The sequence below is a fragment of the Equus quagga genome, chromosome 17 (assembly GCF_021613505.1).
Source record: "Equus quagga isolate Etosha38 chromosome 17, UCLA_HA_Equagga_1.0, whole genome shotgun sequence".
Taxonomy (NCBI): Eukaryota; Metazoa; Chordata; class Mammalia; order Perissodactyla; family Equidae; genus Equus; species Equus quagga.
The window spans coordinates 9238758-9265734 of NC_060283.1; the positions used below are offsets into that span (position 1 = coordinate 9238758).

The window sequence follows — 26977 nt, forward strand, 5'->3', positions numbered from 1 at the left end:
AAACCAGCCGCAACAGGCAAGGGATCTTCGCTCTTCCAGCTCTTTAAACGCCCAGGAACGGCGTTCGTCGAGGATGGCTCTCGGCGCGCTCCGGTGACGCAGACGCTGCGCCGGAAGTGCGCGCTGCCGGCCCTCGGGCTCCGTGATGGCGGCTGCTGGGGCGCGCTGGAACCATGTGTGGGTCGGCACTGAGACTGGGATTCTGAAAGGTGCGTGGCGCGGCCGGGCGTCGGGAAGTGCTGGGTGGGGGTCGTCCTCTCGCGTCCCCGACGCGACTGACGCCTGCGACCCGCAGGGGTGAACCTTCAGCGCAAACAGGCGGCGAACTTCACGGCGACGGGACAGCCGCGGCGCGAGGAGGCGGTGAGCGCCCTGTGCTGGGGCGCCGGCGGCGAGACTCAGGTGAGCGGCCGCTGGCCGGGCCGGAGCTGGGGGGTCGGGGCACGGCGGCCTCGCTCTCCTCGCCATCCTGCCTTCTTCTGCCCGCAGATCCTGGTGGGCTGCGCCGACAGGACAGTGAGGCACTTCAGCATCGAAGAGGGCAGATTCCAGGGCCAGAGGCACTGTCCCGGAGGGGAGGGCACGTTCCGAGGGCTCGCCCAGGTGGACGGGTAAGACTGAGCCCCTCGCCGAACGCTCAGGTCGTAGGGAGAACGTTGAGGCTCCCACAGGACGGCCGAATAATAGCCATCAACCCTTAGGTGAGACGGGCCTGGGCTGGGTGACAGGGACTTGTGTCCTGTCTTCCTTCATTCATAACAAACATTTATTGAACACCTACTGAGTTATAGGCATTGGGCGAAATGCAAGGGCTACAGGTAAACCAGACACCCATAGTACAAGCCTTCCTAGAGTTTGCATCTTCCAGCGTTTTTCTCCTGGCTCCATAACCTTTTGGGTGATCCTGAGCAAGTCATTTAATAGTTTAGAATATGCTTTTTAAAATTATTTTTTATTTTTATTTATCTTTTTTTTTGTTTTTTTTTTTGAGGAAGATTAGCCCTGAGCTAACATCTGCTGCCAATCCTCCTCTTTTTGCTGAGGAAGACTGGCCCTGAGCTAACATCCATGCTCATCTTCCTCTACTTTATACGTGGGATGCCTACCACAGCATGGCTTGCCAAGCGGTGCCATGTCCCCACCCAGGATCCGAACTGGCGAACTCTGGGCCTCCGAAGTGGAATGTGCGAACTTAACCACTGCGCCACCGGGGCAGTCCCTAGAATATGTTTTTAGATGGAAAGTTAACAATCACCAAGGTGCTGAAGCTCCCAATGTTGGATAGGAAAGTGCGAGAGATTAGGTTACTGGCCTAGTTTTCTTCTAAAGACGGAGAGAGAAGACTGTGAACAGGCTGTGTAGGTTTGGTGGTGTTAATTCTGACAGGTCACATCTGAAGAAGGCTCTTTGGGGGTGAGATGTTTGAACTGGGCCTCAAAGGATGGGTAGAATTTTGACAGGTGGAGAAAGGGGTAAGGGCATTCTAGAAAGGGCAGAGGCCAAGGATTGGTGTCAGGCTAAAGGGTACACTTCGGGGAAGATAAATAGCATTTGGGGGTTGAAGCCAAGGCAGCATTTTAATACAAGACGGGCAAAGTAGGTTGGGATTAAATGTAAAGGGCTTTGGGGCCGGCCCCATGGCCCAGTGGTTAAGTTAGCGCGCCCTGCTTTGGCGGCTCAGGGTTTCGCTGGTTCGGATCCTGGACATGGACATGGCACCGCTCATTTAGGCCATGTTGAGGCGGTCTCCCACATGCCACAACTGGAAGGACCTACAACTAGAATATACAGCTATGTACTGGGGGGATTTGGGGAGAAAAAAGCAGGAAAAAGAGAAAAAGATTGGCAATAGTTGTTAGCTCAGGTGCCAATCTTTTTTAAAAAAATGTAAAGGGCTTTAAGTGGCACGCTGAGAGATTTGCACTTCTGTTTTGTAGGTGGTGGGGTGTTATTGGATTTTGAGTGGGAAGTGCTATAGTCAGAGCTGTGAGCCTGTGGGACTGTGGAGGATGGATTGGAGAGAGAGCATCTGGGAGACTGTTGCCACAGCCCAGGCAAGCAATACTGAGCCTGAACCAAGGTGGGGAGGGTGGGCAGATGTGAGAAAGAGCATAGGCTCAGGCATACCCATCCTGGGGAGAGACTTGCTTGGGCTTTAAGGGAGGGGTACTACTTCTTCTTCTTTCTTTCTTTCTTTCTTTTTTTTTTTTTTTTTGCTGAGGAAGATTAGCCTTGAGCTAACATCTGTACCAATCTTCCTCTACTTTATATGTGTGTTGCCACGACAGTGTGGCTGACAAGTGGTCTAGGTCCACACCCAGGATCCAAACCTGTGAACCTGGGCCACTGAAGCCAGGCCACCAAAGTGGAAGGCGCCAAACTTAACCACTATACCATAGGTAGGGCCGTCCCTGGGAGGGGTACTTTGAGAGAGAGTGTGATATTTAGTGTCTGGAACCCAGAATAGGGAACTCAAGAGAAGAAGCTGGTATTTACTTTGGTCAAACCCTAAATCCAGACCAGTCCCATTTCAATGCTTTCAGAGCTACTGATCCTGACCCCTTGTGACCAACTCAAGATTCAGAAAGACTATCAGGGTCAGAGTCCCCAGATGTAGCTGTGGAATAGCAAAGGTGTCCTACTCTTCACTGTCACAGGCTTGATTTCCAGCTCTGGTTCTGGCATTTATAGCTGAGTGGGCAAATTTTTTAATTTTTCAGAGTTTCAGTTTCATCACTTATAAAACTGGTAAACCCTCACCCTGTTGAGGAAATTGAGATAACAGACAGGGAAGCTGGGAGCTGTCAAGCCCTGCCCAGACGTTTGTCACTTAGAGTCTTCTTTAGGAACAAGGAATCTAGTTAATATGAATTTGGGGATGGGTTGACTGGGGCCTAGAAAACTCTTAGACTTTTTTTTTTTTAACCTAACTCTATTCTTTCTGCCTGCAGCACCCTCATCACATGTGTGGATTCTGGGATTCTCCGAGTCTGGCATGACAATGACAAAGAGGCATCCTCTGACCCAGTGAGGCTCCCCTTCCCTGATCCTGATGGTTGGGGAAGGCAGGGGCCAGCATAGGAGCCAAATGAGGGCTTTGGGGAAGAGGATTAAGGACTCTGGAACTGACTCTCATCTCCCATTTTTTTTTCAGCTCCTGGAGCTGAGGGTGGGCCCTGGGGTGTGTAGGATGCGCCAAGACCCAGCACATCCCCATGTGGTTGCCACAGGTGGGAAGGAGAATGCTTTGAAGGTGTGGGATCTGCAGGGGTCTGAGGAGCCTGTGTTCAGGGCCAAGAATGTGAGTGGTGGGGTTGGGGAGGGGCTGGGTCTGAGGTCCAGGGAGGCTGAGGCCACTGACTATGAGTCAGAGACCAGGTGGGCTTTAAGGGATGATAATGGAGGGCCGAAGGAAGGGCCACAATGAGCCCCTCACACCTCTGTCCTCCACCTATCCCAGGTACGGAATGACTGGCTCGACCTGCGGGTTCCCATCTGGGACCAGGACATACAGTTCCTCCCAGAGTCACAGAAGCTTGTCACCTGTACAGGGTACCACCAGGTGAGGCGCTGCCCTACCCCTCTCTCCTCCTGGTATTAAGCATCCTCCTAGAGAAACAGCCTCTCTGTGCGGGCTCAGCCCCCGTCGTTTGGCACAGCTGCCTTTCTCACCGTCCTTCTCTCCCTGAGCTCTCAGAGGAGGGAGCACTCCCACATCCGTTCCAACCCTGTGGCTGAGCCAGTGACCTTCTCTTACTGCATTCTACGATGGAGTTTCCTGAGCTATGACTGTTCCTTTTCCTCCCACCTGGAAGAAAGGAGAAGAAGGGAGTGTTCCTTTCACAGTAGAATCACATGGTGCAGGTGTCAAGAGAGGACGTTGGACTGGGTGTCAGGAGAACTGTTCTGGTCCTGATGTAGCCTCTGGTTTGCTTTGGGACCCAGGCCTGATGCTCCCCTCTCTGGCCTCAGCTCCTCCACTTTACAGGAGGAGCCCCACTGGGGATCTTGACAGCTGGTCTCATTTGAAGTCCTAAGACCCAGACAAGGCTGAGTCACTATTTGCCCTGTTTCCTTTGCTCCTGCATATTGAAGTCTGATCAGTGCCTCTGCTCAAAACACGTGCGGACTTCCTCTCCTTCCTTGTTGAGGCTAAACTTCTCTGCTTGAAATGTAGCACCCTGACAATGGGATGGACTTGCATTTCCATCCCAAGATGGGAGTATGGGGGAATGGAATGCTCACACATGCAGACTACAGGAATGTGCCACCCCCCAACCTGGGAGACCTCTCCCCTCAGCCCTGAATGGACAGCAGCTCTCCCCACCCCTCAACACTCAGTGAAGAAGGATGCATTTCAAATGAGAAAGTTTCTCTAAGAGTGGGTCATAACAAGAAAGCAGTGTATGAAGGAAGGGGTGAAGATGTGGAAAAGCCAGAGGTGGGTATGTGGGGTGAGGGCACTCTTGTGATGCCTCAGTCTTCTTCCAGGTCCGTGTCTATGATCCAGCTTCCCCCCAACGCCGGCCAGTCCTAGAAGCCACCTATGGAGAGTACCCACTGACAGCGATGACCCTCACTCCTGGGGGCAAGTGAGTGTTTAGAGGGTAAAGAGTGGGGCTCAGGAAGGACTCCAGAAAGCTCCTGCTGACCCCACCTGCCTCTGCTCTCCTCCTCAGTTCGGTGATCGTGGGGAACACTCATGGGCAGCTGGCAGAAATTGACCTTCGGCAAGGTGAGTGGACTAGGGAGCCTTGGGGGAGGGGAAGGGGTGGGAGGAAGGGCAGGATTCACTCTTAGAGGGTGCAATGGAGTGGTGAGCCCTCCTTCAGGTGCAGATTGCCTGGGTTCAAATCTTGGTTTCACCAAAAGCTTTGACCTTGGACAAATTACTGCATCTCCCTGTGCCTTAGTTCCTTCTCCCGTAAAATGGAGATATCATTAATATCCTCCATAAAACTCCTCTCTCAGCATTATGTTGAGGATTAAATATTGAAACATAAAGTGATTGAATAGTAAACACTCAATAAATGGTCGTTGGCTGGTCAGCTAGCACTGATGTCTGCCCTCTTCTCCAGGGCGCCTACTGGGCTGTCTGAAGGGGCTGGCGGGCAGTGTCCGAGGGTTGCAGTGCCACCCTTCAAAGCCCCTCCTAGCCTCCTGTGGCTTGGACAGAATCTTGAGGGTACACAGGATCCGGAACCCACGGGGCCTGGAGCATAAGGTGAGAGCCTGCTGCCTCCTGTTCCCACCTTTCATGTTTCTGTTTCAGCATGCTTGGCTCCTTAAGACCCCTCATCTTTTGCAGGTTTATCTCAAGTCTCAACTGAACTGCCTCCTCCTGTCAGGCAGGGATAACTGGGAGGTAAGCAGTTGGGTCTGGGAATGTGGGACCCAAGGGCATAGATGTGAGGATTTCCCTGTGGAGAGAAAAAGGAAGCAGTTGGAATACAGACCTGGCACTGTCCATCGACCTGCCAAGTTACTTAATTTCTCTGAGGGGTGTTAATAGTTATAATCCTGACAGTGTTACTGCCAAGGGTGAGCAAGGAGCATGGATGAGAATGGTTTCTGGGAGCAGGACATAAAAGGGGTGGTGCCTGGAGAGATTATTTCCAGCTAGAGCCTCCTTCCCTGAGTCTGTTGCTGTGCCCCTGACTCCTAAGCTTTTCTCCCACTCACCAGGATGAGCCCCAAGAGCCTCAAGAGCCCAAGAAGGTGCCCCCAGAAGACACTGAGACAGATGAACTTTGGGCATCCTTGGAGGCAGCTGCCAAGCGGAGGCTCCCTGATTTGGAGCAGACCCAAGGGGTTCTCCAAACCAAACGGAGAAAGAAGAAGCGGCCTGGGTCCACTAGCCCCTGAAGAGCCTGTGCTCACTTTGTAAATAAAAAGCTCAACACCGCTATGACTCTCAGCCTTTTGTGGTGGGAGAAAGGAAAGAGGGCTGGCTGCCTCCAGAGCTGGGGCTGAGGGATATCTGACGTCACAAAGCCGGCAGCAGTGGGGAGGGCTGGCGTGGGTGGCACGTAGTGCGGGGCCTCTCTGGGGGCCGTGCAGGGCCATGGGCTGTTGCCAAGACAAGGACTCTCACACCTCCGATGAGCAGGGCAAGGAATCGGAGGAAGTCGAGGAAGGTGGGACGACAAAAACACCAGGGGGGCCTAGAAAGTGGGAGAGGGGACTGTCCCCACGGGACTGCCCAGGAGGTTGGACCGGGGAGGGTAAAGCGGAGCTTAGTGGCCTGGTCATCCCCGCAGGCAGCGGAAGGGTCGATGTGGACTCTCCGGACCAGCAGCGGAATCGCAAGTCGAACGAAAGCCTTCTGATCACCGTGGTGTGGCGGCGGCTATCCCTGTTCAGTCGTCGGGGCTCCGCGCGGTCAACCAAGAGGCTATCAAATCAAACTCAAAAGCATGGGTGTGCGGTCGTGGAGGGCAAAAACGAGGAGATCCCGGAGGAGCCAGAGAAGGGGTGACCCCAGCCTTACTCTCAGTCCGCCCCAGCCTCCAGAAAATAAAGTTTCTAACGTGTACCTGCCCGAGCGCTACTGCTCCGCTGCTGGCTCCGGGCGCACTGGGCCTGGGCACCAGTGGGGCTGCGGGCTCTTTAAGGCTCCTCCTCCGAGGCTGATCCAGCCCCCGGGTCTCCGGCTCTAGTTCCTTGGGGGCGGGGTGACGGAGGCGGCCTAGCCAATGGGAGGGCGCAGTCGCTCTTGCATTTGAGTGGGGGGCGTGTCCCTTGGATCACCGGGCTCGAATAGGCGTGTCACTGCCCTGTCGTCACCGGGGGTGGGGTTACGTGTGGGTGACGTGGCGGCTTCCAGTCTTTGGTCTGGTTTCCGCGGCTTCGGCTCCCGGGGAGGAGGCGGTGACGACCCGGGAGATTGTGGCAGTGGCGGCGGCGGCAGGCGTCAGAGGGGAGGTAGGATTGGCTCCAACAGGGGTCTGGCGGCCGTGTCAGCTCCGAGCAGCGGCTTGCTGGGGGCGGCGACGGGCGGGGGGAAGGGAACCAGGGGCAAGCGGGTAAGTCCAGCCGGCCTAGCTCGGGGGTGAGCGAATACCTCGCTGTCCAATCAGGAAGACCCCTGTTGAGAAAGACGTCAGCATTAGCTAATCAGCGGCTGCAATCCTCCAGCAGGCGGGATTTTGGCGGGGGTGGGACTTCCTGTTTCAAATAAACACCTAGAGGTTCCCCCCTCCGCCCACCGAAGTGTGTCCACCTCAGGAGGTCCGTCACCGTTTCTCCCTAAGGAGTCTAAAGAACCCGTGGAGACGTGAGGGCCCAATTAGGGCCTGGGGCAGTTGCACAGGCCGGGCTGGAGCCTCGGGGCCACGGGACGTGGCTCTGGCCCTGGCTCCACTTCAGGGCCCCCAGCCCGCGCTCTGGCCGCCAGGGCCAAGTTAGAAGAGTCGAGGAGGGGGACGGCCGACGCCGGAGAGGAAGCGGGGCCCTGCCCGCTGCGGGCCGGCCCCAGGATCTGCGGGTGGCTTTGGGCGCGAAAGTCCGTGCCTAGAGAGAAGGGGCCCGAGGATTTGCTGGTTGGGGGGGAATTTGTGGGGAAGAAGGCTGCCTGGGGAATGACACTCTCCCCTCCACAACAGTCCGAGGTTATGCGTCTCAATGATCCCGCGGAAACGCTACGGGTCTAAGAACACGGATCAGGGTGTCTACCTGGGTCTCTCAAAGACACAGGTCCTGTCCCCTGCAACTGCTGGCAGTAGCAGCAGCGACATCGCCCCTCTGCCCCCCCCAGTGGCCCTGGCCCCTCCCCCTCCCGACACCATGTCCTGCCGGGATCGGACCCAGGAGTTCCTGTCCGCCTGCAAGTCCCTGCAGAGCCGTCAGGTAAGGATCTGGAGAGGCAAAGGCAAGAGTGAGCCTCACTCAAATCTGGGAGAGGCTGTGCTCCAGCACTGCTGATTGAAGTCATTCTTGGGGGAACCAGATAGAGCACTGAGCAGTCTTGGAGGGGGCGGTAGGATCTACTAAGAAATAGAGAAGAGGTAGGCTAGCTGTCTAGGGGCAAGGATCTAGACTTTTTGGGGGGAGGAATCCCACGGAGGCTAGGGTTGCTATTCTGGAAGGAATACCTGAGAGTGAGAGGTGGCTGCTATATATTTGGTTTGGATAAGAAACAGGTTCTAGAAAGAGCCTTTAGCTTAGAGACATGCACCTTGAAGTGTAGTTCTCTTGAATATAGTTCTACCACAAGTTTGCTTTGTGACCACAGGAAGTTATTGTAGTTGGGCCTCAGTTTTTATATCTGTAAAATGAAGTTTCCTAGAGAATTAATTTTTTTTTTCGTGAGAAAGATTGGCCCTGAGCGAACATCTGTTTCCAATCTTCCTCTTTTTGCTTGAGGAAGACTGTTGCTGAGCTAAAGTCTGTGCCAATCTTCCTCTACTTTATGTGGGATGCTGCCTCAGTGTGGCTTGACGAGTGGTGCTAGGTCCGCACTTGGGATCCGAACTCGGGATCCGAACCTGTGAACTCTGGGCAGCTGAAGTGGAACGCACATAGTGGTTCTGGCCGGCCCTAGATAATTAATTTTTACTAAAATCATTTTAATTTTACTAAAATCATTTTGGAGTGCTTTTTAAAAAATTAGATTCCCTTCTTTCAGTCCAGACTTTCTTCTAAGTGGGACCTGAGTGACTATTTTTCTTTTCTTTTAGTTTTTTTTTTTTTTTTTGAGGAAGATTAGCCTTGAGCTAACTTCTGTTGCCAATCCTCCTCTTTTTGCTGAGGAAGACTGGCCCTGAGCTAACATCCGTGCCCATCTTCCTCTACTTTATATGTGGGACACCTGCCACAGCATGGCGTGCCAAGCAGTGCCATGTCCGCACCCAGGATCCGAACCAGCGAACCCTGGGCCGCCGAAGCGGAACGTGCAAACTTAACCACTGCGCCACCAGGCTGGCCCCCTAAGTGACTATTTTAAAATATATTTACTGCTCAGCTCTTGTTAACAACTGCTCTTCTATATGATCCCCAAGAGCTTTCCAGTTATCCTGTTTGATTCCCTGATTCAAGGAGTAAAATGGTAATACCAGCTACTATTTATTTAGGGCTTACAGTGTACTGAGTATTTGGCTGGAATACTTTACGGCCCTTATGTCATTTTATCTTAGCAACAACAACAGGAGGTGTGTGGATTGTTCTCATTTTATAGACGAGGAAACAGAGATTCAGAATGGTTTAAGTAACTTGCCCCCAAATCCCCCAGCTGGTAAATGGTGAAGTCAAGATAAGAACCTGGGTCAAGCTATCTAGACCATCTGGTGGAGAATGCCACTAGTACTAGAGAGAGAATTTAGTGGACGCCTTAGGAACAGTGAAAGCTGGAAATGGGGAGGGGGAGCTGAAGTCTCATGTTTTGATGTTGCTTTTCAGAATGGAATCCAGACAAACAAGCCAGCTCTGCGTGCTGTCCGGCAGCGCAGTGAATTCACCCTCATGGCCAAGTGAGTTGAGAGATACAGGGGTGCTGGGGTGATATAGTGGCTGAGAAGTAGGCTTGCCTGTGGTGGCCTTGGCCGTGAGGGCTATGAGTGGTGGTGCTGGAGCTAGTGTGGGAATAGGCCCTCTCCTGCCCTTTCCCATGGTATTCGCACACATGCTCATTTGCAGGCGCATCGGGAAAGACCTCAGCAACACATTTGCCAAGCTGGAGAAGCTGACAATTTGTGAGTGTTCTTGGGGTCTTTCAGAAGTGGGGCAGTGAACCAAAGAGGGCCGAGGAACCGTATCCCCTGAGCCTTGTCTCTGACCTCACCTGTGGTGGCTTCCTGTTTGTCTCTGCAGTGGCAAAGCGCAAGTCCCTGTTTGATGATAAAGCAGTGGAAATCGAGGAGCTAACTTATATCATTAAACAGGTGAGCTACTAGCTATCGATAGAGCCTAGCATTCCAATCAGATTGCTTCCATCATTTTCCATTGCCATAGAGGCCCAGAGCAAGTTTCTAGAGCCAGCCCCAAACATGCTGCTCATGCATTGGGTCACTGGACACTTATTCATCATCTACTGTATAGAGAGCAGTGTGCTGAGCCCTTGCCTCACAAACAGGAGGCAAAATTCCTGCCTTCAAGGGCTTATTATCTAAAATAGGTATCCAGCCCCATAAACTCATACTTATGAGTAGGAGGCAAATGGTCCAGAAAAGATCTTACAAAAAGATGAATGAGACAGTCCAGGAACACTGGGAAAGATTTTATAGAGGAGGTGAAATCTGAGCTACTTTCAAGGCCTGTGTAGAGGCAATGGAAGAACATTCCAGATAGGGGAAACAACGTGTGCAGAGGCATGGCTTGTAAAAGGGAAAGTTCAAGTCTTTGCTCAGGTATTACCTACTTAGGAAGGCATATCCTGATCGTGCTGTTTAATATTCCACTGCCCAAAACTCTGATCTCCATTATCTTGCTATGTTTCCTTTTTCATAGCACTTGATACATTCTAACGTTCTCTATAATTAACTTACTTACTATGTTTCTTGTTAGTCTCTTGTTCTCTCCCACCTACATTGTCCCCCTCAAAAAAAAAAAATATATATACACACACATATGTAAGTGCTAGAAGAGCTGGGGTTTTTTCTTTCTGCTTGTTCATAGATATATCCTAAATCCTGTAACGATGTATGACATATAGTAGGTAGTCAATATTTGTTGATTGAATAAGTGATTGGCAGGAGATGAGGCTGGAAAGGTAGATTGGTGGCTGGTTGTGAAGGTCATCGTGGCCCTTGTTAAGGAGTGTGAAATCACTCTGTATGCCATAGGCTACAGAGACGGTTAGAACCTGGATCCCAGTTCTGTCTGAAAGACACCTGTATGGCACAGTTCTATACAGTTGTGATTCCTTCTTTTCCCTCACAATGTAATGAGAATAAAACGTGAAATTGAATGACCATGGGGAAAAAAACTCCTGGAGCATAGATATGCAGAAAGGCTGGGGAGGAGGCTGCTACAGTTGTTCAGTATGAAGATGGTTATGGCAGAGACCAAAGGGCAGACACATTGAAGAGATGCTGTGCTGGGTAGAAAAGGGAGGTTTCCATGAACTCTTGGGGCGTTAGTGCATAGGCATTTAAGAACCACTGACTTGGGCCGGCCTGGTAGTGCAGCGGTTAAGTGCGCATGTTACGCTTTGGTGGCCCAGGGTTCGCAGGTTCGGATCCCGGGTGCAGACATGGCACTGCTTGGCATGCCATGCTGTGGTAGGCATCCCACATATAAAGTAGAGGAAGATGGGCATGGATGTTAGCTCAGGACCAGTCTTCCTCAGCAGAAAGAGGAGGTTTGGCAGCAGATGGTACCTCAGGGCTAATCTTCCTCAAAAAGGAAAAAAAAAAACAAACCACTGACTGGATTCAGGCAGACTTGAGTTCAAATCCTATGTCCACCACTTATGGTGTGACCTTGGATATGCTGCTTAACTACTCTGAGCTTCAGTTCCCTTACAAATAATAAGAGGGTGATAACAGTATCTACCTCATAAGGTTGTTGTGAAGATTCATCTGTTTATTTATTCAGTCACTCATGTTCTGAGTGACTTTTTGCTCCCTGGTTCTAGGGATTCAGCCTGGTCCCTGGCCTTGGGAACTTCCTTTCTCAATGGGTAGACTAGACCCTACACAAGTAAACAGAAAAGACAGTTTCAGATAGTGGTAAATCCTATTAAAGCAATAAAGGGAGTGAGTTACGAGGGTAGGGACCCACCCTAGATGGGGTGGTCTAGGATGACCTGGCTGAAGAAGGATCATTGAGACCTGAATGGTGAATCATCCAAAGATCTGGTGGGAGCACTTTCTAGAAAGGGAGAATAGCAAAGCAAAGGGTCCTGAAGTGTGGGCACCCTTGATGCATTTGATGAACACCAAAGAGGCCAATGTGGCTGCAGCATAGCAAGTGAGGAGACTGCTAGGGGATGAGGTCAGAGGAATGGGTGGGGCCAGACCCTGTGGAGTCTGTTAGCCAGGTAAGGAATTTGGGTTGTATTCTAAATTTGTTGGAACCTCTTAGAAGATTTTTAAGCAGGAGGATGACATTTTGGTTTAAAAGATCACTCTAGTTGCTGTGTAGAAAGTGGATTGTAGGAGGGCAAGCTCTAAGAGGAGGGTCATTTAGGAGGCTCTTGGAGATTTTTGAGTGAGAGAGAAGAGGACTCTTTGGACTAGGGTGTGTTCAGAAGAGGAGGAGATGAGTGGACAGATTCAGAGTCTATGTTGCAATCAGCTAGGTTCTTTGTGAGTTCCTGCTTAGGTTCCATGTGGATTAAGGGAAAAGAGGAATTGAGGATGGCTCTTAAGTTTTTGGTCTGAGCAACTGATGAATGGTGGTGCCATTTACCAAAATGGAAAGGAAGGAAGAAGGAGGAATGACTTCTGGGGGGAAATTGAGTTGTTTTCTATATGAAGTTTAAGGGCAAAGGGGAAGTTGTAAGCTGCTTAGAGTGTTGTGTGGCACACGGTAAACAAATACGAGGCTGCTGTTGTATTCACACGGGGCCGAGTACCCAGTCAGCACTCACTAGATTATGGTTATGTTGTGGCATATAGGTAGGTTAAAGAGATGTGTGTGTGTGACTTAGAAGCTTCTAGCTTGGGCGCCTAGGTGGGAAGTGGAGCCATCTTCTAAGCTAGAAACCTGGGAGAGAAGATTTTTATGGGGTAAAAACCTGGAATGCAGTTTTGCACTAGGCTGTGGGGAGGCTGCCTCAACTCCAAAAGGACAGACCAGTCAGCAGTGGACATCGTCCAGGGATCTCAGTGGTTGGGGCTGGGATACTGATTGAAGGGACTATTGAAGGGTCTCTAGAAGTTGTCTCATCTAGTTTTTCTTCTGTCCTTTTTCTTGAAGTCACTATTCTTGACCCTATTCCATTCCCCCTTCTCCTCTTCCTCTGATCCCTCCCTGGCTCTGGCTGCCCAGGGGCAAGCTTTCTCTGCCACCCCCTGGCCACCTCCTTCATTTCCCTTGTCTCACGTGGCCCTTGGCAGGCTGGACTGGGGAGTGGATGATGCATTGGTCTGGTGTAGAAAGCCTGGCTGTGCTACTCACTCATTGTGTATGACCTTGGACAAGTCACAGAATTCTGTATGTAAAAATCATTTCATTGATGCTTCTGGAAAACCAGTGTGCCTTTGACTCTTCCCTTTTCCTGAGTGCTACACAGGTGCTTTTTGGTCAACATGCCCTGGGTTCAAGATTTTGGCCTTTTAAGGGGCTCTGTGGCCGTGAGCATGGCCTCACAAGGTGGAGTAGGGCAGCAGGGTGCAGAGGGTAAACACGTCATTTGTTTACAAATGGATGAGACCATATTTCACCTCTTTCTGGCTCTACTCTGTAGGGACTGAGCCAGAGCTTGGGAAATCTCAGCAGGCCGCTCTGGTCTGATGTCTGAGATACCCTCACCCCTGCTAATAACTTCCTTCTGGACGTCCCTGCCGGAGATGTCCATGTGGGAGAGATAGATAGATGGTTGCTGAGGACTCCTTGGTTGACACTCCTTTTTCTGTTGGCTCTTCCACCAGGATATCAATAGCCTCAATAAACAAATTGCCCAGCTTCAGGATTTCGTGAGGGCCAAGGGCAGCCAGAGTGGCCGGCACCTGCAAACCCATTCCAACACTATCGTGGTCTCCCTGCAGGTAGGACCTGGGGGAGGCTACGGGGGAGACAAAAGGGAGGAAGGTGTTGTCTTCTTTGGCTGACCCACTCTCCTTTTCTTCTAGTCGAAACTGGCCTCCATGTCCAATGACTTCAAATCAGTTTTGGAAGTGAGGACAGAGGTGAGAAGAATCTGTGTAGGAGGGATGGGAATCTGGGGGTAAGGGCCCAAGAGGGAAATGGGACAGGGACAGGTGGAAGGGTGAGGGCATCAGGGTCATGGGCTGACAGGAGGATCTCTTGAACATGCCCGCTTTCCAGAGGCCTCAGGACCTTTGCATTTCTTCCCCAACCCCAGAACCTGAAGCAGCAGAGGAGCCGGCGGGAGCAGTTCTCCCGGGCACCCGTGTCAGCCCTGCCCCTTGCCCCCAACCACCTGGGTAAGTTACAGGCAATGCAGGGAGCCCTGAGGGGTAAACCTTAGTTACTTTGGTTGTGACAGCATCCTCTAAAGGCAGGTGTGGCTAGGAGAATGGAGGAGCAAGGAAGTGGCTAGGCTTTATCTCTCAGAGGTCAAACCTAATTGCTGGGATTCATGATCCACATTTATAGTCTTCCACATTCTCACTGTTGGGGGTGAATTCAATCATGTTTGGAAAAATGATAGTTTCTAATATTTTGTGTGCAGTTACTCACTTTATTCACACTCTCTCATTTAATTTTCACAAACACCCTTTGAGAAAGCAACTATTATTATTCCCCATTTTACAGGTGAGGAAACTGAGCCTCAGAGAGGTTAAATGATTTGTCCAGGGTCACAAGGCTAGTAAGTGCCAGGGCTGGGATTCAAATCCAGAGCATGTGGGCTTTGAATCTCCTTTTAACTACTAAGAAGTGCCATGTCTTCTTTCTTCGCCCAGGGGGTGGTGCTGTGGTTTTGGGGGCAGAGTCCCGTGCCTCCGGGGATGTGGCCATCGACATGATAGACTCTCGGACCAGCCAGCAGCTGCAGCTCATTGACGAGCAGGTACCCAGACTCTGAACTGGGGAGGAGTTGCTCTTCTGTCCTCCTCTGTGGGCCACAGTCAAGTGTCTGGAATGTGCCATGGGTGGAATGGCAACCTAGGAGGGTCTTAAAGAGGCAGGCCCTACCCTGCAGAAGCTCGCAGTGCTCATGTGTGCTCTTTCTCCTCTGAAGGATTCCTACATCCAGAGTCGGGCAGACACCATGCAGAACATCGAGTCCACAATTGTTGAGCTCGGCTCCATCTTTCAGCAGTTGGCACACATGGTTAAGGAACAGGAAGAAACCATTCAGAGGTGAGACTCTTTTTCTCTCTCACCCAAACAGAGGAGCCTTTTCTTCCCTGTGGGTTGGCATCCTAAAGATCCCCAGGGACACCTTGATGCCCTTTGGCAGAGTAGGGTGAGTCCTACCCACCCACAGGGCCCAATTCACCTGCCTCCATCCATTCAACAAGTGTTTATTGAGCACCGGTTCCATGTCAGGCACTGTTCCTGGAGTTGGGGATCCAGCGATGAGTAGAACAATAGAGTCTATTTCATGCAGCTTACTTTGTAGTGTATGTATGGAATTCAATAGAGTGGGTAGGGGCTGGTGCTGCGGCCAAGTGGTTAAGTTTGCCGCTCCACTCTGGCGGCCCAGGATTTTGCCGTTTCGGATCCTGGGCACGGACATGGCACTGCTCATCAAGCCATGCTGAGGCAGCGTCCCACATAACACAACCGGAAGGACCCACAGCTAGAATATACAACTATGTACTGGGCGGCTTTGGGGAGAAGAAGAAAAAAAAATAGAGTGGGTAAGGACAGCTTTTAACAAGAATTGACAAGAAATTTTCAGGTAGCGATAAGGACTATACAGAAAATTAAAGTAGCGTGATGCGTTAAGAGAATGAGTGAGTAGGAATATCAGATTGGGTGGCAGGGAAGGCTGTTCTGAAAAAGACGTGACATTGAAGCAGAGACCTGAATGATGAGAGGGATCTAACCATGCAAAGAGAGACAGGAACAGAGGTGCAGATGAGACTAGAGGGAGGTGGGCAGAGCCCAGCGATGGGAAGACCTGCTCTTCTAGCGCCACCTGCCACTGCAAGGGGCATTTTATTTTTTTTAAACCTTTTTTATTTTATTTTTTAAAATGTTATTTATTTATTTATTTTAAACAATTTTATTTTTTGTGTGTGATATTTGCTATTATGCAATTTTTTTCTTTTGAGGAAGATGAGCCCTGAGCTAACTACTGCCAATCCTCCTCTTTTTTCTGAGGAAGACCAGCCCTGAGCTAACAGTGCCTATCTTCCTCTACTTTATACATGGAACGCCTACCACAGCATGGCATGCCAAGCAGTGCCATGTCCACACCTGGGATCCGAACTGGTGAAACCCCGGGCCGCGGAATTGGAATGTGCGAACTTAACCACTGCACCACCAGCTGGTCCGGCCCCTGAAAGAGGCATTTTATCTGCTCCTCTTCTTTGGCAGTTAGTGTTCATGCAACCAGTTATGGAGATACAGCCATGGACAAAGATCCCTGCCCTCGTGGAACTTACATCCTAGTAGGGGAGATAGATTATTAAAAATACACATAGGGCCAGCCCTGTGGCTGAGTGGTTAAGTTCCTACGCTCCGCTTTGGCAGCCCAGGGTTTCACTGGTTTGGATCCTGGGTGCAGACATGGCCACTGAGGCCACGCTGAGGCAGAGTCCCACATGCCACAACTAGAAGGACCCACAACTAAAATATACAACTATGTACTGGGGGGCTTTGGGGAGAAAAAGAAAGAGAAAAAAAAAGAAGATTGGCAACAGTTGTTAGCTCAGGTGCCAACTTTAAAAAAAAAAACACATAATAAGTAAATTGTCCAGTATATATTTTTGCTCACTGATAAATACTATAAATAAAGGTAGAGTAGAGTACACTGATCAGGAATGCTAGATTTGGAGGAGCAAGTTGTAATTTTATTTTATTTTATTATTATTTTTTAAAGATTTTATTTTTCCTTTTTCTCCCAAAGCCCCCCAGTACATAGTTGTGTATTTTTAGTTGTGGGTCATTCCAGTTGTGGCATGTGGGATGCTGCCTCAGCATGGCTTGATGAGCAGTGCTATGTCTGCGCCCAGGATTCGAACTGGCGAAACCCTGAGCTGCCGAGGCAGAGCGCACGAACCTAACCATTTGGCCACAGGGCCAGCCCCGTGTAATTTTAAATAGAATGGTTAAGGTGGACCCTATTAAGAAGGTGACATCTGACCAAGATTTGGGAGAAGATAAGGGAGTTTGCCATGTAGAGATCTGGGGAAGTTTGCCAGGCAGAGTGAAGAACCAGTGTGAGGGCCTTCACACAGGAATGTGTCTGATGAGTTAAAGGACAGCAAAGAATCCACTGCAACTGGGGAAGAGTGAGGAGGAGAGTAGTACCGGGTAAAGTCAGAGGGAGCTGAGGGGCCAGATCACGTGGGGCCTTTTAAAGTCATGTGAGGCTTTGGCTTTTACTCAGAGTGACCTGAAAAGCAGTTGCAGGGTTTTGATGAAAGGTTCCTCTATTTGACTTCTATTTTAAAAACATCATTTGATTGCTGTAGTCAGAATAGATTGTAGGGGCCTAGGACAGAAGCAAGGAGATCGGTGCAGAGGCCTGTACAGTAATCTGGGCAGGAGGTGATGGTATGGGGCTGGCCTGGTGGCACAGCAGTTAAGTGCGCACACATTCCGCTTCGGCAGTCCAGGGTTTGCTGGTTCGGTCCCCAGGTGCGACATGGTACCACTTGGCACGCCATGCTGTGGTAGGCATCCCACATATAAAGTAGAGGAAGATGGGCACGGATGTTAGCTCAGGGCCAGTCTTCCTCAGCAAAAAGATGGCAGCAGATGTTAGCTCAGGGCTAATCTTCCTTAAAAAAAAAAAGGTGATGGTAGCTGGGACCAAGGTAGTGAGTAGTAGTTGGATTCTAAATATAATTTGAAGGTTTGAAGGTAGAATCAACAGAATCAATTCCTTTTTTTTTTTTTTCTGCTTTATCTCCCCAAACCCCCCCTGTACACAGTTGTATATCTTAGTTGCATGTCCTTCTAGTTGTGGGATGTGGGACGCCGCCTCAACGTGGCCTGACGAGTGGTGCCATGTCCTCACCCAGGATCTGAACCCTGGGCCACCGCAGCGGAGCGCGCGAACTTAACCACTTGGCCACGGAGCCGGCCCCCAGAATCAATTCCTTGATGAACTGAGTGTAGGCTGTGAGAGAAAAAGAGGAGTTTATGATAATTCCAGGCTTCTGATGTGAGCAGCGGAAGGGATTCATGGCCTTTGCTTGAAATTGGTTACTGTGGGTAGAGTAGGTTTAGGGGGAAAATGAGTTCAGTGTTGGACACATTGTCCAGCAGGAGGTGGACAGTTGTCTGTTAGACATCCAAGTGGAAATAATGAACAGGCAGATGGATATATGGAGTTTGGAAGACAAGTCTGGGCCAAGGGTGGGCAGAATTGGACTTTGCAACTGGGTAAGGGAGTGTGTGTAAAGAGGAGGATCAAGCACTGAGTCCTGGGACCATTTCTGAACCCAAGTCAGTCCTGGGAAGAGACTGAACAGAGCACAGTTGATGAGGTGGAAAGAAAAATAAATGGATGTGCTGTCCTAGGAGCCAAGAGAAGAAAGTGAGTCAAGGAAAGAGTGATCAGCTGTAACAAAGTTTGCTTTTAGGCCAAGCAAGATGAGAGCTGGGAATTAATTGGAGTGTTCAGTTCATTAACATTTAATGTAATTTTCGATAAGGTGGGATGTAGGCCTGCCATCTTACTATTTGTTCTCTGGTTTTCCCTTCTGTCTTTTGTTCCTCTGTTCCTCCTTTCCTGTCTTCTTTTGAACGATTGAAATTCTTTTCAGAATTCCATTTAAATTTGTCTGTTGGTATTTTAGCTATGTGTCTTTTTTTTTAGCGGTTGCTCTAAGGATTACAATATGCATCATTTACTTTTCACAGTCTATTTCATAGACAGTGTAAGAACTTGGCAACCCTCTCCTCCATCCTTTATGCTCTAGTTCTCATATTTGTTGCATCTACATACTTTATAAATCCCACAGTACATATTATAATTTTTGCTTTAAAGTTTAAAGAAATTAAGAGGAAAAAATAGTGTTTTGTATTTACTCATATGTTTACCCTTTCCATTGATTCTCATTCCTTCTGGAATATCCAGTTTCCATCTTGTATCACTGCCCTTTACCCTGAAGAACTTTCTTTAGTATTTTTTTGTAGAGTACATCTGCTGATGACAAATTCTTTTACTTTCCTTTTATCTGAAAGTTTGTTTATTTCACTTTCATTCGTCTTTTTTTTTTAAAGATTGGCACCTGAGCTACCATCTGTTGCCAAGCTTTTTTTTTCCTTTCTCTCCAAAGCCTCCCCTGTACAAGGCTGTATATTCTAGTTGTAAGTCCTTCAAGTTGTGCTATGTGGGATGCCGCCTCAGCATGGCTTGATGAGTGGTGCTAGGTCCACGTCCAGGATCCGAACTGGCAAAACCCTGAGCTGCCAAAGCAGAGCGCATGAACTTAACCACTTGGCCATGGGGCCAACCCTCATTCTTTTTTTTTTTTGCTCGGGGAGATTCTCCATGAGCTAACATCTGCTGCCAATCTTCCTCTTTTGGTATGTGAGCCGCTGCCACAGCAGGGCCACTGACAGACAATGGTGTAGGTCTCTGCCCCAGGAACCGAACCTGGGCCACTGAAGCAGAGCATGCCAACCTTAACCACTAGGCCACTGCGGCTGGCCCTCACTTTCACTCTTTTTTGTTTTTTTAAAGGTTGGCACCTGAGCTAACAACTGTTGCCAATCTTTTTTTTTTTTTTGCTTTTTCTCCCCAAATCTCCCCAGTATATAGTTGTATATTTTAGTTGTGGGTCTTTCTAGTTGTGGCATGTGGGATGCCACCTCAGCATGGTCTGACGAGCGGTGCTGTGTCTGCGCCCAGGATTCAAACCAGTGAAACTCTGGGCTCCCGAAGCGGAACATGCAAACTTAACTGCTACACTATCCAGCCAGCCCCAGCAGTTGACTATGTATCTGCATGTGATTGTCTTTGAATTTATCCTGCTGGGAGTTCTCTGAGCTTCTTGAATCTGAAAATTTATGTCTTTCACAAACTTTAGGAAATATTTGGGCATTATTTCTTCAAATATTTTTTCTATCCTTTCCTTCTGGGGATTATCTCTATACACACACACGCACACACACTTATATCACATTGCATCTCATTGGGAGATATTTAATGTCAGATTGTCCCTAGATCAGTGAGAATAATATGATCACTTGATTAAGATGGTGACAGATAGTCTCTCTTTTTAAAAGTAGGTTTTCTTCTTTGCTGTCACCAAGTAATTTATGGAATACCTATGGTATCCTATTCCCCTAGAACCTTTTACCTAATGTTTCTATCCATTTATGATGCTTGGGTGAGTCAGTTTATCTCATTGGGATACACTTTTCTGTAAAGAAGAGCTTTCCCTTAGTAACTGCATGAGCTCAAGTTCCTCTTAATTGGGCTGGACAAAACCTTAATTATTTTTCTACATTTTCAGAGTAAATAGTTGATGGCAGTTGCCACAAGTAGTGGCCAAGGACTTTTTATTATTATTTTTTTCAATTCTTCCTCTCTTTTGGGCATGATTATGGGCTTAAGGTTTTTATTTACTTTTTGAATTATAATCAGTTAGGATAAGGATTATTTTCTTTTTTTTTTTTTTTTGAGGGAAATTAGCCCTGAGCTAACATCTGCTGCCAATCCTCCTCTTTTTGCTGAGGAAGATTGACCCTGAGCTAACATCCGTGCCCATCTTCCTCTACTTTATATGTGGGACACCTGCCACAGCATGGCTTGATGAGCGCGGTACATAGGTCCATGCCTGGGATCCAAACCAGTGAAAACCAGTGAAACCCAGGCCTCCAAAATATAGTGCATGAACTTAACCACTCCACCACCTGGCCAGCCCCAGATAATGATTATTTTCAATGTTCAGATTGTTTTCAATTTGTCTAGTGGGAGCCAAGAGGTTTTTGTTCTTATTTTTTTAAAGCATGGGAGAAAATACAAATATGTTTGTGTGCTGATAGGAATAATCCAAAAGAGAAATAAAAATTGATATAGGAGCAAGGGGAGAGAATTCTTAAAATTATGTTCTTGAGATGGTGAGAGGATGTGGAATCCAGTGTGTAAGGGGTGGGCTTGGCTTTCAGAGGAGCTGGTGATGGGTGGAAAAGTGGGTCATGATGTCTAGATGCTGGGCCAGGGGACCAAGACAGCTATATTCATGGCACCTTATAAATGCTGGTGCTCAATACATGGTAGTTGAATATATAAATAAACATCCTTCAACCAGTGGTTCCTAAACCTGGATACTCATCAGAACCCTCTGTGGAACTTACAAAAAATGAAGATTCCTGGAGGGCCACTGCACTCACGTCTGTGGAATCAGAATCTCCAGATACGAGGCCAGGAACCTATTTTCTTTACCTGCCCATTTCCTCAGACTACTGCAGTCTTCTCAGTTCAGGAAGAAGAAAGGCCATTAGTGGAAGGAATGGAGAGAGGAGGAGTGGGAGGTTTGAGGTATCCACAGGTCTGCAGGCCCAGCCCACTCACTCTGGGCCTTTAGGCCATGTCCAATCCTGGTTGATCTTTATTTCCTACAGCACCCAGCAGAGGGCTTTTCCCCTAGGTTGTTGAGCAAGTGAAAGGGAGTGAGCACACACATTTCTAAAGCAGGTTTCCCAACACTGATCCCTTATGCAGCCTCACATATGTAACTGGTCAAGGTAAAGAAAATAGGTTCCTGGCCTCACACTTGGAGATTCTGAGTACATAGAGGTGAGTGGAGTGGACCACCAGGAACCTTCATTTTATACAAGCTCATAGGGAGTTCTGATGACCATCCAGGTTTGGGAACTACTGGTTAAAAGGATGTTTATTTATTTATTCAACTACTATGCATTAAGCACCAGCCATTTATAAAGTACTGTGAGTACAGCTGTCTTGATCCTAGCATCGGGAGAATTGACTGATGCTTATCTGGTTCAGCTGAGACCTCAGGCACCTCTTGCTAAGTTAAGCCATAAACACTACAGCTCTTCAGGCTACGATGTATTTTGAATATTAGAATGTTATTATAGATTCAGTGAAACAGAATTGTAAAAGATATTTGAGTTCTTTCCCAAATGCATATGTGTTTTAAATAGAATTGTAGCATTATAGTGTATTTGCAACTTTACATTCTAGTCTGCATTGAAAGTGTCCTAAGTATTTTTCAGTGTTAGTATTCATTTGTTCTTTGGTTCAGCAAACATTTGTTGTTGCTGGTGTGAGCTAGTCCTGCTGGATCTGGGGATAGGAAGGTAAAAGACAGTTCTGGCCCTCAAGGGGCTCAATGTCTAGTAGGAGAGACATACACTAGCAATTACAGTTCAGTATGATAAAGGCAGGGACAGAGGAGAATGAGGAAACTCAGAGTAGGCACCTCCCCTAGATGGGGGCGGGGGGCCTTCCTGAAAGTGATACCAAGCTAAGACTTCAGGGGAATGCCAGCCAGAGAAGGGGAAAGGAAGTGGCATTCCATGTGGGGAAAAAGCAAGTCAGAAATGAAAAAGAGTTTAGTAGATTCCAGGAATGCAGGTGGATTCCAGGAATGCAGATGTATTCCCTGTGGCTGGGGGAGTGGCTAGAGAGGCAGGGCCAGATCACAGAAGACCTGTTTGCCACAGCAAGAAGTTTGCTCTCAGGGAGAGAACACAGAGGAAATGGATTGATGCTGGGTGAAGGGAATGAAGTTTGTTCCAGCCATGCGGAGTTTCAGACTCCATGGGACAGCCAAGTGGCATTTGATTCGTGGTCTGATGCTCAGAAGAGAGGGCTGAGCTAGAGCTAAGGACTTGGGAGTCAGTGGCCTCTTGGTGAAACCACAAGCATAGATGAGACCATCCAGGGACATTGGGTAAAATGAGAAAAAGGACAGGACAGATCTCCGTGGATTCTAGGGATCTCTAGAGAAGGGAAAGTTCTGACCAAGAGACTGAGAAGGAAGGGTTAGGAGGAGGGAAGAAGGTGCAGAGAGATGTACTCTTGGAAGCTGAGATGGAAGGGCTTTTAGGAAGAAAGGAGTGGCTATTTCTCGGTGCCCTGAAGTAAGAAAGTGTGAGGTAAGGATCCTGAGGTGTTAATTGGATCACCGGGCTAGGATTAATTGGACCAGTGCCAGCAGTTTCAGTTGAATGGCTCAGAAGCAATTTTACAGCAGATTGAAACATAAAAGGGAGATAACAAAAGAGAGAAAATTTGTGAACAACCATATGCATAAGAAATTGAAATTTTGAAAGGATGAAATTTTAAAAGTAGACCTTCTTTCATTTGTTTCCTGGATGCCAGTGGATCTGGATTTGAGCTCCCTCTTTAGAAACACTGATTTAGTCCAAAATTCTCCAGTATGTAAATTCCTAGGCCCCACCCCAGATTCTCTGGATGTGAGACCTGGGAATTTTCATTTTGGGGACCTTCAAAAGGTGATTCTTATTTTTTCTAAGGTATGAAAACTGCTGATTTAATGTTACTGAGGCATTTTCCTTTTCCCCCCAATTTGTAAATTAAAAAATCTCAAACTGTAGAAAAGTTGGGTGGATAGCACAATGAACACGTATATTCCTTTCATGTAGATTGACCAACTGTTAACATTTTATCACATTTGCTTTCTCTTGCTCTTTTTTTCCTGAATCATTTGAAAGTAAGTGCAAATGTCATGACATTTTTATGCCTAAATACTTCAGCCTGTGTCTCCCAAGAACAGGTATTCTGCTGAACAGCCACAATACCTAAGAAAATTAAGAATTCTCCAGCACTATCCAGGACTCAGTCCATATTTGGATTTCCCCAACTGTCCTAACAAAATGCTGTTAGCTTTTTTTTCCCTTCAATTTAAGACAACATTTGATTGTTGTGTCTCTTTAGTCTGCTTTCTGTTTTGTTTTTTGTGACGTTGTCTTTTTTTGAAGAGGCCAGTGCTTCTTGTAGAAAGTCCTGCATGTGAATGTGTCCAGTGTTTCCTCATGATTAGATTAAGGTTGAATTTCTTTTGGCAGCTACGTAGGTAATCCCATCAGTTGGCACTTGGTGAAGTCACCCCTTTATTGGTGATGCCAGGTTTGGTCGCTTGTTGAAGGTGGTGATATCAGACTGAGTCATCTGTGGAGTCATACTTTGAGTCCATGTGAATGGCCAGCTCCTCAGCCCTTTGATGATCCTGGCCTGACTCATTTGTGAGATTGTGTGTGGCAAAATGGTAATTTTCTAATGCTCTCATTCCTTCTACATTCATTAGCTAACATTCTCCTGTAAAGAAGGAGATTTCTCTCTTTAATATTACTATGGAATAATAGTAATTTCTTTTTTTTTATTCAATATAGTATAGTGCGTTACCATTGTTATTCTTTATTACAATCAGATTTCCTAATCTGGCCATATGGAGCTACTTAAAGACAGTTTCTGTATCCTGAACATGACTCAGTTTCTCTCAATCATTATGAAGTTTTGGGCAAAATGAAACTCAGAAAACTAACATCCCAGATCTCCTAGTCATGTTCAAGTAATCTTTCCACTTCTTGGGCTGACCGTCTTCTTCGGTTCAACTGCATTTTTTTGGTGTTCCCAAATTAGACTCACCTTCTAGTCTTCTGGTTTCTGTGTCTCTCACATCAATTTCATTGTCTGTCCTTCTGTTCAGCCAGACTCCAGCTTTTCATCGCTTGATTCCTTCCCTCTGTAATTGTTTTTTTCCCCTCTCCATCAGATATTCTTTTGCCCTCCTTCCATTGCAAACTTTTCCCCTTTTGGTTTTCCTCTCCTTTTCAAGCCTTTTTTTTTTTTTTTGAGGAAGATTAGCCCTGAGCTAACATCTGCTGCCAATCCTCTTTTTGCTGAGGAAGACTGGCCCTGAGCTAACATCTTTGCCTATCTTCCTGTACTTTATATGTGGGACGCCTGCCACAGCATGACTTGCCAAGCGGTGCCATATCCGCACCCAGGATGCAAACTGGCGAACCCCGGGCCACCTAAGCAGAACATGAGAACTTAACCACTACACCACAGGGCTGGCCCCTCTCAAGTCATTTTTTTATGCCTCATCCATTTTCGGTTTCCTTTCTTTCTCAAGCCATGTTTTTCTGCCTCATTCATTTTTGTTTTCTAATTCCCCTGGCACTTCTTCAAAATAGCCGATTGTTTCCTAATTTTTTCACCACCAGAGTTCCCTTCTATCAGTTTTCATTCATGGACTCCCATGAGTCTTTTATATGCCAGATTTGCATTATTGTTTTTCCATTTTTGTTAAGCAAAGCCATTCATAATTCAAATGGCTTTTTTGTTTTTGTTAAGCAAAGCCAGTATGAGCTTTACTGGGTATGAGATGACATATGCACCTACATCGAGAAATATAGTTACAGCCTAAAGCTGGGAAACGTGTTACTTTAGTTAGCCTCTTTGACATAAATAGGGAATCATGTACAACCCAGGCTCTCTGTATTTGGACAGAGATATCTTGAAGTCGTCATGACCAACTTCCAGGACCTTGGCCTTGCAGCCAATGGCCCAGCCCCTCCTCTCACTTTCCAACTGGATTGGTAGCCTCCACCTACTTCTGTATCCTCAGAGCTCGCAAAGATCTCTGCTCCCAGGGGCTCCGTTTGTAAAGACCAGGGTTTGTGTTTCGTTTTTAGGATTGCCTATGCAGGTTGGCTGGGAAATGCTTTATTTTCCTCAGCAACCTATCAAGAGATTGCCCTTCCTCTGAAGACTTCTCTGTACTCTGGAGAGACATTGTTCTCCTAATTCAGGGCTCTTCTTATTCTCTGACTTCCTGTCCATATCATTAAATTTTTTTCCCTGGCTCACTCGGAACCAAGAGTTCCTGACTATAATGGTGTATGAACTTTTTCCCCTTATTACAAATGCAATACTATTTGTTAGATAAAAATCAGTAAATAGCGATGAACAAGAAATTATAATAGCTAACATTTTGGGGGCTCTTAGTATGTGTTGGGCACTTTATGTTTGTTAACTCATTTAAGACTGACACCAATCAGAGAGGCAGGGTTTGTATTATCCTCATTTTCCCTTCCTCTGCAGTTGAAGAAGAGGAGACTTGAGGTTAAATAACTGGCTTAGGGTGATAAACTAATAAGTGGCAGAGCTGATTTTCCAACCAGAGCCATGACTTGTTTATATTACCCTTCCAGAACTTCTTCTATACACAAATATATATGCACCCAAATGGGATCGTATTGTATGTAAACACTTTTTACTCCCACATATTGTGACCATCTTTCCGTGTCAGTAAATACGCTTCGACAGCGTTCTTTTTAATCCGGTGTCCTTCTGTTTCCTCTCCTTCCGGCTCTATCCCCAGGATCGACGAGAACGTGCTGGGAGCACAGCTGGATGTTGAGGCCGCCCATTCAGAGATCCTCAAGTACTTCCAATCGGTCACTTCCAACCGGTGGCTCATGGTCAAAATCTTCCTCATCCTCATTGTTTTCTTCATCATCTTTGTGGTCTTCCTTGCCTGAACCCTCTCCACTCTGAGGCACTCCGTGGGGGTTTGGAACCCTCTTTGGGAGGGCAGGTGGCCAGTGCTGCCGCTGAGCCTGTGCAGGGTGCTTGGGAGAAAGGCCCTGTTTCCCTGGAACTGGTAGGAATGGCCACTGCCCCTGGTCCCCCACCCCTTGCCTCTGGCCACCTTGTCCTCCCCTCACCACCCTCAGGCCCATGAAACACAAATGGTTCTGGATTTGGACTCTGCTGTGAAGTGGCTGGAAGGGAGCAGAGGCCAACTAGGGGGCCGGTGGGGGAGGTTGTCTCCGCTAGGAGATTTTTATAAACCCTCCCCAGCCTCTCCCAAAGGAAACTTCGGCAGCAAGGGGAGATGATGTCCTTCCCCACCTTCCTCAGAGCGAGGAGAGGAAGTGAAACTGCCCCAGGGACCAACTTTCCCATCTGGGTTAGAATTTGACCTCTTCTTCCTCTTCACCATGTGAGGCAGGGGGCCCTGAGCCCCTCGGCTGCCTGTACAACCCCAACTCTGGCTGCTGGTGACTCTCAATCTGCCAAATGCGCTGCAGCCCGTTTTCTCCCAATTACAGCAAGACTGTCAGCCTCACTAGCCATGTCGTCATTTCTGGGTGGGAGCGTCGAAGGGCCTAGGCGGCAAGCAGAGTGAGCCCACTGCCCAGTAGCAGACCTGAAAGGGTTGGGCTGATGGCTTTGAGGGCCAGGCTTTGGGCTCTGCACGCACAGCTGTCTCTAGGCAGG

At 48.2% G+C, this 26977-nt stretch overlaps 3 protein-coding genes across 4 annotated transcripts; all 3 read left to right on the top strand.

The window, feature by feature from the left end:
- The first annotated feature begins 67 nt into the window (after positions 1 to 67).
- On the top strand, positions 68 to 5906 carry WDR74 (WD repeat domain 74). The gene is made up of 11 exons (XM_046643892.1): positions 68 to 209; positions 296 to 402; positions 490 to 611; positions 2952 to 3027; positions 3155 to 3301; positions 3461 to 3562; positions 4492 to 4592; positions 4680 to 4735; positions 5079 to 5224; positions 5309 to 5365; positions 5686 to 5906. The coding sequence occupies exons 1-11, from the start codon at positions 146 to 148 to the stop codon at positions 5863 to 5865; spliced, it is 1158 nt and encodes a 385-aa protein (XP_046499848.1). The 5' UTR covers positions 68 to 145; the 3' UTR covers positions 5866 to 5906.
- Positions 5907 to 6030: 124 nt separating this feature from the next.
- TEX54 (testis expressed 54) lies at positions 6031 to 6478 on the top strand. Its single transcript, XM_046643895.1, has 2 exons — positions 6031 to 6137; positions 6261 to 6478. The coding sequence occupies exons 1-2, from the start codon at positions 6065 to 6067 to the stop codon at positions 6476 to 6478; spliced, it is 291 nt and encodes a 96-aa protein (XP_046499851.1). The 5' UTR covers positions 6031 to 6064.
- Positions 6479 to 6766: 288 nt separating this feature from the next.
- STX5 (syntaxin 5) lies at positions 6767 to 26825 on the top strand. Of its 2 annotated transcripts, none has more exons than XM_046643893.1 (11): positions 6767 to 6924; positions 7605 to 7848; positions 9397 to 9467; positions 9634 to 9689; positions 9808 to 9878; positions 13533 to 13649; positions 13734 to 13790; positions 13967 to 14048; positions 14529 to 14635; positions 14807 to 14928; positions 26076 to 26825. In XM_046643893.1, exons 2-11 carry the CDS (start codon positions 7624 to 7626, stop codon positions 26233 to 26235), a joined length of 1068 nt encoding a protein of 355 aa, XP_046499849.1. In that variant the 5' UTR covers positions 6767 to 6924; positions 7605 to 7623; the 3' UTR covers positions 26236 to 26825. The 2 variants fall into 2 exon arrangements, with proteins under 2 accessions (XP_046499849.1, XP_046499850.1); XM_046643894.1 differs by having other exon boundaries at positions 6830 to 6924; positions 7757 to 7848.
- The last annotated feature ends 152 nt before the right edge of the window (positions 26826 to 26977 follow it).